This window comes from Arvicanthis niloticus, chromosome 21 (genome assembly GCF_011762505.2).
Source record: "Arvicanthis niloticus isolate mArvNil1 chromosome 21, mArvNil1.pat.X, whole genome shotgun sequence".
In the NCBI taxonomy this organism is placed as follows: Eukaryota; Metazoa; Chordata; class Mammalia; order Rodentia; family Muridae; genus Arvicanthis; species Arvicanthis niloticus.
The window spans coordinates 19002611-19020147 of NC_047678.1; the positions used below are offsets into that span (position 1 = coordinate 19002611).

The following is a 17537-nucleotide window of genomic DNA, read 5'->3' on the forward strand; positions in this document are numbered from 1 at the left end:
CTGAGTTTCCTTCCTAATGAAAATGGACATTGAGTTTTAGATGGCTGAGTCAAAACACTTCACTCGGGATCAGCTTCACCCTCTCCTTGAATAACTAAGGGCGTTTTTCAAAACCTTGTTCTGACCTTGTGTCACAGCTTAGCTGCTGAGCATCCGTCCTGACTTGTCCAGCTGGGCTTTCAGCATTACCTGTCAGCCTCTGTGGTATTGTAGAAGTGGGTTTTGTTTTTTATCTGCATTAACGTAATGTAAAACGAGAAATTCATAACCAGGCACTCACATATAAATGTCAGTCATCCCCATGTCACCTAGAAATTGAGTAGGATAACAAATACTTGAGAATTTAACAAGCAGAAAACAAATTACAGAAAACTTTAAGTCAGTAAATACCTTTTAATCCTGAGATTTTTAAATGTTCAGCTCAGTATTACCAAAATGGAAGGGCATTAACATGAAATGCATCTGTAATTGTTCTCAGGATGCTGCAGAATGGCTGACGGCTATTTCTTGATAAGTTTGAAGTGCCAATTCTATATATGCTCCTTTCTGTGCTTCTGTTTTTGCAAAGACCTATGAAAATAGAAAAAACAAGTTCTAGAATCTAGAGCAACAGGCTACTAAGTGTTCTCTAAGTGTATAAAGACATTTTAAGATGTCATTACCATTTTTGCACAATTTCTAATAAGGTCTTCAGCATCACAGTATCTCCCTGAGCAGATGAAATGAGTGTGTATGGACAGAAGTGCCTTATCCCACGCTGCAGCAATAGTGATGCTGAACCTTAGAATGGCTTTCGTCTCTTAACTAATAAACTATCAGTAAAGATTAAGACCCTGACATTGTACCTCTTCCTAGATCAAAATGAAAACCATTATAGAGAAACTAGAGAGAATGAAAGCTAGCAAGCTTTTTCATTAAAAAAAATTGTTGCACTTTGTGAGTTCTTGTCTTAAAAAGAAAAATCTTCAAAAGTATACTGCTCTCCCTGGCTTAGCACAGAGAGTCATGGTGAGTACCAGTTTGTGCTCCTCTTAGGGACATCACTCACTTTTGTCCTTAGGAACCAATACAGAAAATTTCAGTGAAGATACTACCTTAACCTAGCACTGAGGATGCGTCTGGGGAGCCCATGGCTTGAGAGGTGTGTCATACAACCAAGGTCCCTGATGAATGTGCCCACACTAAGGGTGGGAGGCTGTTCAGCACCTGTGGGGACTTGATCACCTCCTTCCCACTGTCCGAGCCTCTCATCTACAGCTGCCAGCTTGCCTACTACACTATCTAGAGTGCTACACGATTCCCCACGTGCTGCCAAACAGGAAAAATGGAGTTTTCATTCACATTAATGTTTTCAATGTTCCATATTCACAATAATGTATCATTAAATATGACCCACATCTGGATTTTTCCTAACTCAATCATCACCACAAAACTGACAAAAGAACTCTACCTTAATTAAATTGACTCCCTCGGCAGCCTGCTCTTTGGCCTCTTGAGCTGACTGGCCGTCTGGATGAAGCATATGGTACAGCTGGACCAGGCTTGTGGCATCATCAACCCTGAGAGTGAAAAAGCCTAGCATTACCAAGGGGTTTTCATTAGTTTCACAACCCTGTAAAAGTGTTTGCCACTCCTAAGCTAAATTACATTTCAGACTTAACTCTGGTGAGGGAGAAAAGTAGTTCTGTAATTCCAAAGCATTTGGAGGGGCCAGAGGGATGGCTTAGTGAGTAAGACGCACTTGTTGTACTGATGACCTGAGTTCCATCCTGGAACCCACATGAAAGAGGAAGGAGAGAACCAAGTATACAGAGCTGCCCTCTTGTCCTGACTTATGAGGCAGGTAAGGCAAGAGGCCATACAGGAAGTGCCCACTCTATGAAAATATGGCTGTGTTCTTTGGGAGATGGAATAACCCTTTCCATAGAAACAATTCCTAGGTCTGGAGAGATGGCTCAGCAGTTAAGAGCACTGACTGCTCTCCCAGAGGTCCTGAGTTCAATTTCCCAACAACCACACGGTGGCTCACAACCATCTGTAATGAATGGGATCTGATGCCCTCTTCTGGTGTGTGTGTCTGAAGACAGCTACAGTGTACTCACATACATAAATAAATCATTTAAAAAAACCAATTCCTAGTGGCAAGCATTTCTGGACCAGGCAACTTGGTCAACATGAAGTAGGTTGATCCAACTCAGGACACAAATTCTTTATAGTTCTGAGATTATTTCTAAACAATTTCTATCAACATGAAAACTCTTAGCTATCCCTAAACCAATCTTCCCACATAGTCCACACCTTCTAACTACTTGTCCCTCAAAGCTGAGAGTTGTTCACATTTTGAGGCTTTGTTGTATACATTTAGCTCCTGGCTTCCAGTTGGGGAGATAGGGGTGAGGGTTCAGTGCTGTGCTAAAGTTGTCTCTCTCTGACTATCCCCACTTTCTAAATGGCGGGGCTAGGAGATGGTAGGGAGTAAGCACGTAATTCCTGAAGCCATGGTGACCTAGTGAAATGCTCCAGGAAAAGGAACCACCTGCTCAAACTGTACAAGCTTTTCTGAGGCAAAAAGGTGAAATGGCCATTACTTGTCTGTCATGCTTACTTTAGTTCAAAAAGGCAGTAACAAAATGTCTCTTCCCAATACAAAGATGGAAATAATTCCCTTTAAAACTTGGTTATAATGGCACTATGGGTTTCTATACTTCAGAATCACGTTTAAGCTCTTTCTGGCAGGCACGAACCACTTCAGAGGTTAACTTCTACATAAGGAGTAACACAGTACCACGTATTACCACATCCCATAGCTTCAGTATCTAGAGCTAGTCTATCCTTACACTAAGTGCAGGATTGTCTGCATTTGGGGAGCTTGAGGAGACAGTTCATAGGTCACATAATACAGAAAGGCACAGGCCTTCTGATCATTGCCAACCAGGCCACCTGATGATGAGGGAATTCTGCCACCTTCTAAACTGAATCACACTGCACGTGCTGATGAAGCAAGCTACCCAGGAATTATCACTAGGCAAGCTGTCCCGATGAAAAGCAATGCTGCATCTTAGGTCATGAGTGCAACCTTGGAGTGTGACATTCAAATTGCAAGATACTTCTACAGTCTGAGGATGGAATGACTACTGATACCTCTTATTTAATCTTAATAGTCCAGCAAGGGCTATGGGTAAAGTTAACTCTCAAAACAGCAATGATGGTTCCTTCCCCTGCGATTTTGGCTTTTTTCACCTAAATGTAAAACGCTATTTTCTTTCCAGTTTTATCTCAAACTACATGCATAATTCAGAAATACTGAGTTTTGTTCCCAACCACAGCAATAAACAAGTCATGAGCCTTTAAGTTTACTAGTGTAGTTATTTTATACTATATAGTAGTCTATTAACTATATTTTAAGTCATTTTTATAAAATGGCAATTTTAATAAACAGTAGCATCAACAAACTTCCTTAACTAAGGATACCAACCATCCGTTTCTTTTTGTTTTTAGAGAGGGTTTGACTAAGTAGACCAGGCTGGCCTCAAACTCAAAAGATCCTCTCATTTCAGCCCCCATCCACCACCATACCCAGGCAGACTTTAATTTGTAAAGATGTAAAACCTTCACAGCACAGTATGATGAATTATGTTATTTTCAGCTAGCAACTTGGGAGCATATCAACTTGACACCAAAAATACATTCTTTCACACCACTCTGAAAATAACTTGACTGAAACCTTAGAAGCTTTTCGAAAACAAGGGCCATCAAAAAAAAAAAAAAAAAAAAAAAAAAAAAAAAAAAAAAAAAAAACAAAAAAAACAAACAAACAAACAAAAAAAAAAACGTTATTTTCATAAGTTAAACATGTTAACAGGAAGTCCTATGGGTAGAGTAGTTCTAGAAAATAAGTGCCCAATTCCCATGTGACATCCTTGAGTGCCTAGAAAACCTACCAATACCCAGGACCGCTGGAAAGTAAGGGTGAAAAAAAAATCTCAGTCTACCATTAAGACCCAAAGTCATTTATCTTTTCTAACAATCTAGCTCTGATATGTAACACAAAAGCAAAGACCAGAAGAACTGTTAGAAAAACGAATCCAAATGGAAATAGGTGAAAACTTCCTATTACTGTATAATACACTGCCATTGCAAAAATACTGACTTACTGTTGGGCAATAGATGATTAATTATTCAGATCATACTTACAAATCTCTCTGGATCTGATCGATGAGCAAACCATCAATCTTTTTTTTATTTACAAAATACCAAGCCATTCCACCAAAGTGTCTTGTTGAACGTAAAAGCTCATATTTTCCATGTCTGTCTATATCTTCATAGGTCTGATGATGAACCTATTGACAAAATGCACAGAAAAATGAAAAGTGGATGGCATCACACAGTTCCTATCAACTAGCAGGAATGCTGCCACGGGTCAGAGTATAACCAGGTCTACCTGCGAGCTGCCTCCCTAGCCTTGCTCAACTCAGTAAAGCACTTGCCTCATAAGCACAAGATCTGAGGAGGATCCCCAGAACCCACATAAAAGCCATGTGTGGCGGGCACGCTTGTATTCCCAGTGATGGCAAGATGGATCCCTGGAAGTTCACTGGCCATCTAGCCTAGCCAACTGAGCAACATTCTAGGCCCAAAGAACCCAAGCTTGTCCTCTGACCCATACATAGGAAGAGCATTTGTCTACAACAGCAAATCTGTGCCTTCCCCACTGCAGTATCACCCTTGTGTGTGTACACCTCCCTGTGAGTATATAGCCCAACAAGGTCACCAGGATCCCCTAATCCTTGCCCCCTCCAATACTGCAGTCACAGATATGTGCCAACTGACCTGGCTTTCACATGGGTGCTGGGAATCTGAACTCAGGTCTTCATGCTTGCACAGCAAGCCTTGACCTACTGAGCTCTCTTCCCAGCCCTGTCCAAAAGGCTTTAAAAACTGATGAAGTTTAAAAGATGAAGAGAGTATTCCTCACCTAGCACTGAGGTCACACTTGATACAGCCCATCCATCTTGAGCCATCCCCTTGCACATGCACCGTATGTACAAACACACATCTCAAGCATACTTGGTTATTGTCTGTCCTCTGAAACACCTCTACTCACCAGTCTCCTCTCTCACGCTGTTCCCTGCCCTTCCAGACCCCCTTTCAAGACACCTAGGAAGCAACATCTAACATTTTAGGCGAGAGGTGACAAGTGTCTGCATATTGTCTTATTGCTGTACATCACTGCTGGAGCGCAGGCCTTGACGCCCACTCAATCCTGGTTCCTGGCATCAGCTATGCTACCCACAGTAATTCTGCCAACAAAACTAGGCTCTCTGAACACATCCTTACTAAGCGACAAGACATACACTGTGCCTGGACAAATTCTAATGGATAACTGTTCCTATAAGGTGAATGGGAAGGAGAAGCAGCTTTCTCATCATCTGAGTCCTAAACCAATCACTTTAACAGCAGTGCAACCAAGAGCCAGCCAGTTCACTCTACAAGCCCAGCTTCCCTCATTCTTAGAGGTGTCTGAACAATAAAACATGTATCTACCCTCAATAAATTTCAAGGTAATTCCCTTTCCTAACCTGCATCAAAGCCTATAGTGGAATTCAAGTGTTACATTAAGAACCTTTTCCATAATCATATTTAAATCACATTTTGGGAACTATTAAATACACTCACCTTGATATACTCAGTGGAATCTGGCTCAAACTGGGCAACACAGAGATTGAGGACATCAGCATGCCGGTCTTGGCTGTACATGGTCTAAAACCACATAGTAAAATGGGAGTCAGCTGAGAACATGAAAGTTTCTATCTGTCCTGACACCCCGGCAGTCCTGCCAATGTACAAGCCACCTCTGTGCCTATCAAGAGCACACAGGGAGCTGGATATGGTGGTGCTGGTCTTTAATCCCAGCATTTGGTCGGAGGCAGAAGCAGGCAGATTTTTGTGAGTTCAATGCCAGTCTCATCTACATAGTTCCAGGACAGTGAAATCTACACAGACCCCAACTCAAACAAAATAAAACAAGACAACAAAACAGAAAAAACAAAATAAATAAATTTTAAAAAAACAATCAGAAACAGCACAGGCTTTGCAAATGCCACACTTGGATTCAAACCCCAACTAAACTATCTGTATGAGAACTCTCATCAAGTTACTGCTGCATTAGTGCCTGTCTTCACCCTTGTAAGATCGCAGCAGCGCCAGAGCTGGCTGCTTCAGCAGATGACCATCATGGAAATGGAATCTAATTCACTGTACCTTAAGGTTTTCATCTGTGAAAATTACTGGTGGCAAAACTCTACGACCTTCTTTCGGGAAATAAATTTGTATCACTCTGTCCCGTTCTTCCCATGAAGCTTTGCGTAGTGTGCCACTTGGTTCTCTAACAACAATAAAACGTTCCTGAAACAGAAAGCAACCAGAGGTGGGTAAGTTGTGAAGACTTCAGTTTAGGTCTTGTGATAGCGAATACTATTAATGTGGCAGGATCCAGAATCACTTTGGAGACGATTTGTGTGTACGTGAGACAGGCAGCCCCACCCTAATGTGGGCGGCACCATTCCATGAGCTGAGTCCTAGACTGTATATGAAGGGAAAGGTGAGCAGGCCCCACCATTCACCCCTCTGCTTCCTGACTGCATGCAATGTGACCACGAGTTGGACCACAGATAAAGAGAGTTAAAATGCTAAAATCCTGACTTGTATCCACAACTGTGTAAGACCAGATGGAGGAGGGGCCACTTCTCTAACCTCAGCAGTCAGCAGCACATTAATGCATGCATGCTGAGGGCCCAACTCTGTACTCCGACCCTTCACTTACAAGGTTCAAATTAAAAGCTGCAGTGTTTAGATGACACACTGCTCTTTTAAACTGGTAATCAAGGAAACTACCGTGGAGACAGTAATATCTGAAAACTATCTGTGAAACTTCCAATGATTTTACTAAAAAGTAAAAAAATCCATTGGGAAGTTTGAGCTTCTTGCATTATTGATTCTAGCACTTGGGAAACAGAGGCAGACAGATCCCTGAGTTCAAGGATAGCCTGGTCTACAGAGAGAATTCTAGGACAACCAGGGCTATATAGTATAGACACTCTATCAGGAAAAACAAACAAACAAACAAACAAAATAAAAAAATAAAGAAGGAAAGACAGACAAAGATAAACCACTCCACCTTGCTCAAGTCTGAACGGGACATCTATATCACAGCCCTCCAGGGGACAGGGCTTGGGGAGCAGGCTGAAGAAGGCAGAAGGAAGGCGTGTAAGAGCAGATGAGAGGTCTGCTGTGAAACACTGCCCTAAGGACACAGCATGGCTGCTGCACTCAGGAACTCCTTACAACTCTGGTTACCTGCATTAGACCTACACAGATGTCAAGACCAGGCCAGTGAACACTTCATCATGGGCCAGGGAGGGGCATAAAAGGCTCCACCCCTCCCTGAGCACCATTCTTAGTTAGAGTTACTAATATGGTGATGAAACACCATGACCAAAAGCAAGTTGGGGAGAAGTATTTGTTTTGCTTCCACTTCCACATCACAGTTCATCATCAAAGGAAGTAAGGACAGAACTCTTACAAGACAGGAACCTGGAGGCAGAAGCTGATATAGAGGCGATGGAGGGGCGCTGCTTACTGCCTTGGTCACCAATGGCTTGTTCAGCCTGCTTTTCTATAGAACCCAGGACCACCTCAGGGATGGCACCACCCACAATGGGCTAGGCCTTCCCTCATCGACTACTAACTAAGAAAACGCCCTACAGACCTGCCTGCGACTTGACCTTACAGAGGCATTTTCTCCGCTGACGTCCCTCCTCTCAGATGACTTTTGCTTGTGACAAGTTGACATGAAAACTAGCATCTACAAGCAGTATGGGAAGAGGTGTCACTTTCTTTAGTGTTGAGGACACTGATAAAGTTGCCCAGACTTCAGTAAGTACCCCCACTCATGCTCATGTAAGAACCCCAATGAACTACAAACACAAGAAAACAGTAGGGGGGCTTCTCAGGGTGGAGAAGGATTCCAAGACACACGGGGATAAGAGAGGAGACTAGAGACTGACAACAACTAAAACGCCTTAATGTAAATGTATGACTACTAAGAACAGTCTTAAAATTAAAGAAAAAGGATAAGATGCCTTGCCCTCACCCCCACCCACATACACACAAGAAAACCCTTGATCTTCTGATCTTCTCTAGAAGTGTCAGCTAAGGAAACCAGTCCAGCCCAGGTAAACTGAATGTTGTCTTCTTTCTGACCATCGCTGTCTGTTCCATCTGCCTTGTCTCAGCACAAGTGTCTTAGGGTTTCTACTGCTGTGATAAAAACACCATGACCAATATAACCTGGGGAGGAAACAGTGTATTTCATCCCACAACTCTCAAGTCGCACATAATCCATCACTAAGACATCAGGGTGGGAGCCTGGAAGCAGAAACTGAAACAGAGGCCACCAGGGAGTGCTTATGGGTTTGCTCCTCATGGCTTTCTCAGTCTGCTTTCTTATAACACACCGAAACACCTGCCCAGGGATGGCACCACCCTCAGTGAGCCGGATCTTTTCACATCAATCATCAATCAGAAAAAGGCAGCACAGATTTGCCCACAGGCCAATCTGCTGGGAACATTTTCTCAATTTAGGCTCCCTCTTCCAAAATGACTCTAGCTTTGTCAAGTTAACAATAAAACCAGCCAGAACAACATGCTTCTGGTATCAATCTGAGATACACTAAGTCCATAGTATGTAACAACATGACGTGGACCTGCCAGCATTTCTTGCTTCTTCAGAGGCACTCTGCTTTTGAAGCTTCAGAGAGAGAGGGGTTTCAGACATCCCTCAGACCCATCTCCATGTGGTATTTCAAAGATTATTCTGCAATCTGACATATACTCACCCGATGTGGTATGTTATAAGATATATCAGTAAACACATATTTGTTTGTTTCTGTTCCTTCCAAGATCTTATCCTCAGCTAATACGTCATTTATTGGCTTTCGTTCTTCCAGAACTGGCGGCATCTTTAATCGTACTTTAGCTGCCTCAACTGCCAGTCTCGTAGCCTAAAGAAATAAAATACCTCTTAAGAAAAGTCATAATTTCCAAAAGAAACATTTGATAAAAGAAGACACGCATCAAAAATGCTGATAACTACAAAGAAAAGAAGCTGCAGCCATGAATCTGTGAGTGAAAAGCCAGCCCTGGGCTTGAGGCCCTGGCCTTTCCTGTGGTGTGACAAACACCATCAGCTACCCACTTAGCCGCTATCCAGGCAGCAAAGGAATGTTGCAGACAGAGCCATGCTGCAAGAGATTCTTGCAGCAAAGCCTGCATTTATTCAGTGTTCACTAAGTGCCAGACATCAAATACACCAAACAGGCCCTGAAGTGATGGCTCAGCTGTGAAGAGCGCTGGCTGCTCATGCAAGGGACCTGCGTTTGTTTCCCAACATTTACAAGGTGGCTCACAACCATGTGTAACTCCAGTTCCAGGGGTCCCGTGCCCTCTTCTGACTTCCAAGGGTACCAGGCATGCAGGGAAAATACCCACACACATAAAACAAAAGAAACCAAATGTGCTGGTTTACTCAGTGGCCCAAACGTACACGAGCCAGGTGCTATCATCATCATCTCTATCTGAGGGAAGCAAGAGTTACACAGAAGGGACAGTACTAGGAGTTGCACTGGTCAGGACTGAGCTCCTCCACTCCCAGGCAGGGACGGCTCTGCTTTGTGCCACAGTATTTACAGTGATGAGCGCTAAGAGGAGGGAAGGGAAGTTTTACTTTTCTGATGCTGCTGGATACTGAGTCAGAAAGAAGCACATTGATGTGTCACATAGTCACACAGCAGAGTGTACTCCACAGAGGACTAGAAACTCTGCTACCTGGAAGAGGGTGCTGCTCTCACTTCACCAACCCTTCAGCTACAAGGCAGATGTTTTTCCAGGAAGGGAACTGGCGCAGGTAAGATGAAACATGAGCAGGCTGGTTTGGGGCAAGGAACACTTAGACTTGACCCAAGTGTGCTCAACCATGGCCACACCTCTGCTCCCTCCGCCTGCCTACTCACACGTCTCTCTTCAGCTCTATGCCTCCTTCACCCATGCCTAAGGGGGAACAGCACTGAGCTCTACAGTGGACTCTGTCTTATTTAACCCTGAGAGAAAGGTATTCTATCAATACTCAAGTTGACATACCTCTTCCAACTGTGCCTGGGTCATTAACTTGTAGGTCGGTGGCTTCAGTGGTTGTATAGCAGGCCTGAAAGTCTTCTGCAAGTCCAGGCCTGTCATCTTGGTGAGGATACTCTGGACCTCCTCATCCATAAAAGTAGGTTTCCTGACTTCTGAGCTACCAGATTCTGTAAAATGAATTTCAGTAGTAAGAAGCTGCCCACAATGGCAAGCCAAGATGCCTCTAAGTGGAAAGTGAACAATAAAAACTATCTGCAGAGAATATGCTTCAAAACTACATGATGCTAATATCTATGAGACCCTCTCATTCATTCAGCACTTAAAATGTCTTGAACATTCACCATGATACTCACTGCCTGCCAAGAAGACGGTCTGCTACAGTGAGCACCATGAAAACTAAAGATGACAATCACTGACTTGTCTCCTCTTTTTGGTTGTTATTTTGCAGGTGGTGGAAACAGAACTGAAGACCTGGCATGCAGCACTCTACCAGTAAGCTACACCTCAACCCTGAGCACACCCACAATACTTCCGATTGGTCCAAACCTTCCAATTTTACGAACAGGGGTGCCAATGCTAACCCAAAGAAAACTAGCTATTAAGACAGAGGGCTTACCAAGGTTCACCTGGGTCTAGCACCTCAATCACTTCCCAGCTGAGCCCAGCTCTGGCTCACACAATTTCCCTCTTCCTCTCACTCACTTCTGGTTCTCTTTCCTGTAGGCATAATGTTTTTTGTCTACTGTGTAAAGTTTACCCTGTGTTATTCACATGCTGATTTCTCTGCCCTCATACCTAGTTTCAATCTGGACTAGCACTGTAATGCTTATACCAAGAATCTCCTGCCTCAGGCGTGTATAAGTAGTTCTTAGCATTTATTCTGTGCCTTGTCAATAAATGTTGATCACCTAATGGCTGGGCAGAAGACAGGGTAGGGTGGGATGTGGGGTTTCTGCCAGCCAAAGGAAGGAGAGAAGGAGAAAGCAAGATGCAAGATTCAGATCAGCCAGGAGGATGGAGGAATTGGCGCCATGAGGAAGGGGTCCAGAGAGAGACCATAAAAACACACATGAAGCTCAAAGAGCCAGATCAATAATAATATGCAAGTATTATGGGATGGGATGGGAGGTAGCCAGAGTAGCATAGAAAGTTATAGTAGAGCATTTAACTGCTCTGCTATTGAGGTGCAGTTTTAAATAAATTTTGGGTTCTCTGTGTGGTTATTGGGGACTAGCATAAGGTAAAGAAATACAGCCACTAGATTAATTTACTGCTAATATTTATATTAAAGATAATTCATTAACACGTCCACTGGAAAAGTAAAAGGCCATCTGTTCCTGGGATCCTCTTAGCCATTAGTCCTACAATTACTAGTGTCTTGCAGGATCCTGACCTAGTGCCTTCTCTCCCTATTCATAGTCTCACTTGGTACGTTCGAGCTTTCTATGGCTTTAATTACATCCATCTGCCAGAGGCTCTAAAATCCCAATCTCTACCCAAAAATCATCTCCATCCACTTCCCAATGGACATTTCACCTGTACTCCAATACTACCAGACCATAGCATCCCCCACAACCTTCTCTTGTCTCAGAACTGCGGTCCCTACTATTCTCTATCACATCACTGTCCATCCGGTCATTCAGTCCAGAATCTTAAAATTATTCCTGTCTTCTTCCATACCCACTACACCCAGCCATAAAAAAGAAGAAGAAGAAGAAGAAGAAGAAGAGGAAGAGGAAGAAGAAAGAAGAGGAAGAAGAGGAAGAAGTTGTTGTTGTTAAAATGACAGGAATGATCATTATTAACACACACACATAGGAGAGATTTACTGTGCAGTGCTTACTAAGTTAACTATATACCATGCTCAGAATATTCAGCGCTCGGGCAACCCTGTAAGGTAATATTACAATCATCCACTTCTACAGGAAAGAGTACTAGTTAATAGTCTCCCTTTAGATCTATTCCCCACTGCCATTACTCTGGTCAAGGCCATTCTTACTCCTTCCCTTGGCTTCCCTGACTCTTCTAACCTCACTACAAACCATTCCTACAAAGAGATTCCTTGAGTGTCATCTGCTAAAAACTGTTGAGAACCGCACTAGTCCCACGTTCGGGCGCCAAACATGTTGAGGCCCTATCCACTCCGCCACTGTATCCTGGTCCAAGCTGCCGCTCCAGTCCGTGGGTCAGGGTTCAGCAAGAGGGAGACTGAGGACAGACTCGAAGAATGGAGACCAGACAGACTGTGATTCAATCCCGTTTATTCTTCAGTCTCTCTTCCTAGTCCAAGTCCCAAGTCTTGAGTTCCTAGTTCCTAGTTGTACTCATCCTAGTTCCTAGTTGTACTTCTTTGTTCTCTTCCGAGTGTCTAATGTCTACTCCTACTCCTAGTGTCTGAATCTCTGTTACTCCAAATTGTTCTCTCAGTTGTTCTCTCTAAAGTGTCTGATTCTCTCATTTTTTATGTTTCACTTCTAAGCCATGCCTCTAAGTCACACCTTTAATCATGCCCTTAGGTCTTGTCTCTAAATCTGATCTCTAAGTCACACTTTTTTTTTTTGTCACACTTCTAAGTCATACACCTTTAATCTCACACACCTTTAATCTCACACACCCAAGGAAAGTCCTGGGTATCTAAAGCAAGTTGTTATCAGAGTGTGCTCAGCTGTTGTAGGCTATTGTAATCCAAGTCTCATGTCAGGGTATATGGCTCAAGATGGCTGCAGAGCTGATTGCCGCTTTCTGATAAAAGTCGGCTCCCAACAAAAAAACAACAACAGCAACAACAACAAAAAACCCTCAATCAAGATGACTCTCACATTTAAAACTCACATGGTCCGACTGTGTCCCCCACTAGGAGATTCAGTCTCTGTCCTAGTTAGGTTTCTATTACTGCATTGAATCACCATGGCCAAAAGTGAGTTGCAGAGCAAAGGGTTTATTTGGCATACACTTCCACACTGTAGTCTATGATTGAAGGAAGTTGGGACACAAATTGCCTGGAGGCAGAAGCTGATACAGAGGCCATGGAGGGGTGATGCTTACTGGTTTGCTCCCCCTACTTTCTTACAGAACCCAGGACCACCAGCAGCCCAGGCATAGCACCACTCACAATGGACTAGGCCCTCCCACATCAAACGCTAACCTTATGGAGGTGTTTCTTTCCATTCAGATAACTCTGGCATGTGTCAAGGTGACACAAAACTAGCCAGAACATTCTCTGAAGAGCAAAATCCTGTTTTCATTCTCATGGTCACCCACGATCTCCAGCAACAGTGTTCAGCACTACACTCTCTTCAGACAATCTCACCCACCTGGCCAACTCGAGCTATCACTTTTATTCTGATGCTCTTCAATTTGTATCTAACTGTATATTGAACCTGGAGTAACAAAGACATCTCAACTTCAATACAAAACAAGCATAGTTCCGCCTCCTTTCCCATTTTTAATTTCCACTTTACCTAGTCATCAATCCAAAGTCAAAAATCAAACACAGAAACAACTCTGTTTCTACCGCTAATATTCTCTAGCTTGGCACTTGTCTCCAACTGCTTACCATCTAAACCTGGAAACTTACTTACACATTATCAATCCGAACTCCAAAATAGGTTCTCTCAAAATATCAACGTTCAGTTTTTTCTCTATACTTCTGCTTATTATGGTGTCCTCTTGTTCACAATGCGTATTTTCACCATAGCATAGCTAGCCTGGTGGCAGCGTTGACTGTATTTTCTCTGGAACTCATCCCTGTGCGCGTCCAACCCAGTTTGAAAAGCTCCTAGGTGCGCCCCCCGCCCCTACTCCCGCCACAACCCCAAAAGGCAGCCCGGATCACCGTGCTCTGTCAATCACCACTGGGGGACAGAGCCCAGGTCAACCTTACAGCATGCCCCAAGCTAGTGTAGTGCAGTGCTTTCCAAGAAGCGGAACGCAACCACTAGTGGCTGAGTGAATGAATGAATGAATGAGGGCGGGCTTAGATAAGCTCTGCAAGGACAGACGGAAGCTGACACAGTCTGACAACCTGCCATGCAGTTTTCACTAGTTAGATTGCTCTAAGTTTGCCAGCCGCTCAGCAGAGTTCTGGCGGTCACTCACCGGCCTCGGAGCTGAGCGGGCGGCGGGGCTGCCCCACCTCGAAGGGCTGGGGTCGAGTCGCAAGCAGAGCATCGGGATGGCGCTGGGCTGCGGTCCGAGTACAGACCCGCCGTGCTCGCCGAGAGGCCAACTGGAACCTCCACAGTGACAACGGAGTTCTCACGGCAGCCATGATTACCCGATGCCCTTTGCGCCGGAATCGCTAGATTAACTTTCAGCTTGCGAGGTTTTGTGCAGCATTCTGGGAAATGTAGTCTAGGTGGTGGCAAGACGCTGCGGAAGCGTTTTAAAACTAATAAAATCCGAGGCTTTGTGCAAGCAAGGCAAGCGTTGTACGCAATGAACTATATCCCCCGCCCTGCTCCCCTCTTAGAGTCTCTGCAGTCTTGTCCCCAAGCCCGCTGCAATCCACCTTCTGCCCTCTGATTACAGATGTGGGATTGAACTTTTAAAATAATTTTGTTTAATTAATTTTGTTTGTGTGTGCATGCGCATGAACATGCGCGTGGAGGTCAAAGGAAGGATAGCCTGGGAGAGTCGCCGCTGTCTTTCGACCTAGAGATGAAACTCAGGTCAAACTTGGTAGCAGGTATCCTTACCACCTGAGCAGGAATCTCAGCAGCCTATTTACTTATTGTTTGTTTGTTTGTTTATAGTCTTACCTTTCTCATTTGTATACAAGACATACTGATAGTACACACACACACACACACACACATATGTCAGAGAAATGTAAGAGTACACACATTTAAAAATAAAATAAGGGCTTGGAATATAGCTCGGCACTAGAGTACTTGCTCAGCATGTGTGGGGCACTAAATTCAAGTCCCAGAAGCACATGCACACGTGCAACAGCCCACCAACTACTTACTCTCTCTCGCTATGTGTACAGATTTTTGCTATGTGCTTCTTTTTATTTTCTTTTTGTTTTTATGGTTCTAAATAATGAATTTGTATTGCCCGCCTAGACTTTTTCTCCCACTTGCGGGTTTAAATCCAACTGCTTGCAGTTCTTTCAGCCTTTTCAAATGTATCCCAATGTTAGTTCTTCATTCTGAATCCATAACCACCAATCACCATATACCTTCCCTTCATAGGCCATTCCATAATTTCTGGTTATTTTGCTTATTATCTGCTTAATTTTCTCACCACATAAAGGCAATGTCTATACATACTTTATTATAATATTACCTGACCTAGTACAGCTTATGTGCAGAGCAAACACTTGTTGGATGAAAGGATGGATGGATGGATGGATGGATGGATGAGTGGGCAGATGATTTCATTATGTTCTTTCCCAGGTGCCTAGGGAGCACAAGTCTTTTCCTACCATAGATTATTCAGTTTAAGCACTTTGCTCAAGGCCTGGAAAAAAAGTTGTTGAACAAATATGTGTTTGAATATGCTGAATAGAATGCCTTTACTCCTAACCTCACCTATTTTCTTCCCCATTCCCCATTGTGAAAATTCATTTTACCAAATGGAGTCACTCCTCGCTTATCCCATTGTAAAGGAGTCTCCTCTCCACGAGAGACACTGTAGCTATGCACATTTACTGCAAGAGCTGTTTCTCAAAACCAGTCCACTCACAAAGGCTCCCCTGGCTTTAAGAATACTTTTACTCAGTAACTAGCAACAGAGTTGCTGTGACCATTAGATTGGCTTTATATAGTTATTTCTGCTGCTTGCCAGCTTTCTAAAGCAATAAAGCACCCTTAAACTCCACCTCCCTTCACTTCAAAGTGATTGAGATTGTCTTAGTAAAACCCACAACTTTTTCTTTGTTCACTGAACGTATCAGGGATCATCCCAGTTTTATACATGTCTGCTCCGGTTTCTAATCCTAATCTTTGTTCCCAAATAACTTTTTTTGGAAATTCATGCCTGTGTTTCTGTTTGAGTTTTAAAAGATATTTACCTATTTATTATATGCTTACCTGTATATGTGAGTTTATGTGGATGTCTGTGCCCTAATCTATTACCCTCCTGCTATTCATTTTACATCGGGGTCTCTCTCTACACCTGGGGCTCATGCTTTCCTGGTCAGACTGGAAGCCCCAGTGTCCCTCCTGTCTCCACCCTCCTCTATCCATGCTGGGAGGCATGCGTGGGATGTCCACCTAGTCACATGGGTTCTGGAATCTGAACTTTGGTCCTCACGCTTGTTCCCTTAACTCCTGAGCCATCGAAGGTGACAGTATTATGAACTCTGCTATTGCTATTTGAATGGGGGAGGAAGACAGCCCTAGGCTTGGCCTTAATTCAGGTAGGAGCTACTATCCTGATCTCCCCCATTCCCATCACTCTATGTAGTAACAAGTACCAATAGTGGGGGACTGAATCAGAATGCATGCAGCAGGCTCCCACCTCAAGTATTTTCTCTCAGAAGCAACCCTATTCTTTCTCCCCATGGCCACTGATAAGAGGAGAGGTCAAAGAGCTTCTTTTTTCTATATCCTATATACCATTCTATTGCTGTGAAGAGACCTCAAGGCAACTCTTATAAAAGAAAGTGTTTTTACTGGGGGCTTGCTTACAGTTTTAGAGGATTATTAGTCTTTGATCATTATAGCGGGGAAACAGACAGATGTGGTGCTGGACCAGTAGCTGAGAGCTTCACATCCTGATCCAAAGGCATCAGGCAGAAAGAAAGAAGCATGTGTGGACTTGGCATGGCTTTTAAAACCTCAAAGCCAACCACCAGTGACACACCTCCTCTAACATGGCCACACCTCCTAATCCTTCTCAAACAATTCCACTTAACCGGGACCAAGCATTTAAACATATGAGCCTATGGGGGCCATTCTCATTCAAACCAGCACACCTGGGGACTCTGTGAATGGACAAGAGGTGAATGCAAGAGGAAATGAGTCTGGTAGTTGTATCAACTGCATGTGGCACTGTAACAGACTAGTACACATTTGGTAGATTACAACAGCAGAAATCTCAAAATTCTACATATTAGAAATCCGATGTCAGTATCCAGTGACCATAACCAAAGCATCGGCAGGTCCCTGTTCCTTCCAGGGGACTTACAGGAGAACCTGTCCCCATCCCTCCCAGGTACTCATGACTACAAGTGTTCTTGACTTGTGGATGTACCACTCCTGTTCCTATCTCCAGCTTCCTCAGTTTCCCCCTTTAGTTTGTATCAATAGAAAAGTTCTCTTTGCCTCTCTCTAAGGATATATGTGGAATGAAATTACAATCCTAGCTAGCTTGTATAAAAGATACACAATCCAGGT

General features: G+C 43.6%; 1 protein-coding gene across 1 annotated transcript; it reads right to left on the reverse strand.

Annotated features, from left to right (window-relative positions):
• Window positions 1–373: 373 nt before the first annotated feature.
• On the reverse strand, window positions 374–14490 carry Mrps22 (mitochondrial ribosomal protein S22). Its single transcript, XM_034483732.2, has 8 exons — window positions 14293–14490; window positions 10198–10361; window positions 8898–9062; window positions 6262–6405; window positions 5677–5760; window positions 4195–4340; window positions 1451–1559; window positions 374–570 (listed from the first exon to the last, which is right to left on the reverse strand). The coding sequence occupies exons 1-8, from the start codon at window positions 14462–14464 to the stop codon at window positions 475–477; spliced, it is 1080 nt and encodes a 359-aa protein (XP_034339623.1). The 5' UTR covers window positions 14465–14490; the 3' UTR covers window positions 374–474.
• Between the last annotated feature and the right edge of the window lie 3047 nt (window positions 14491–17537).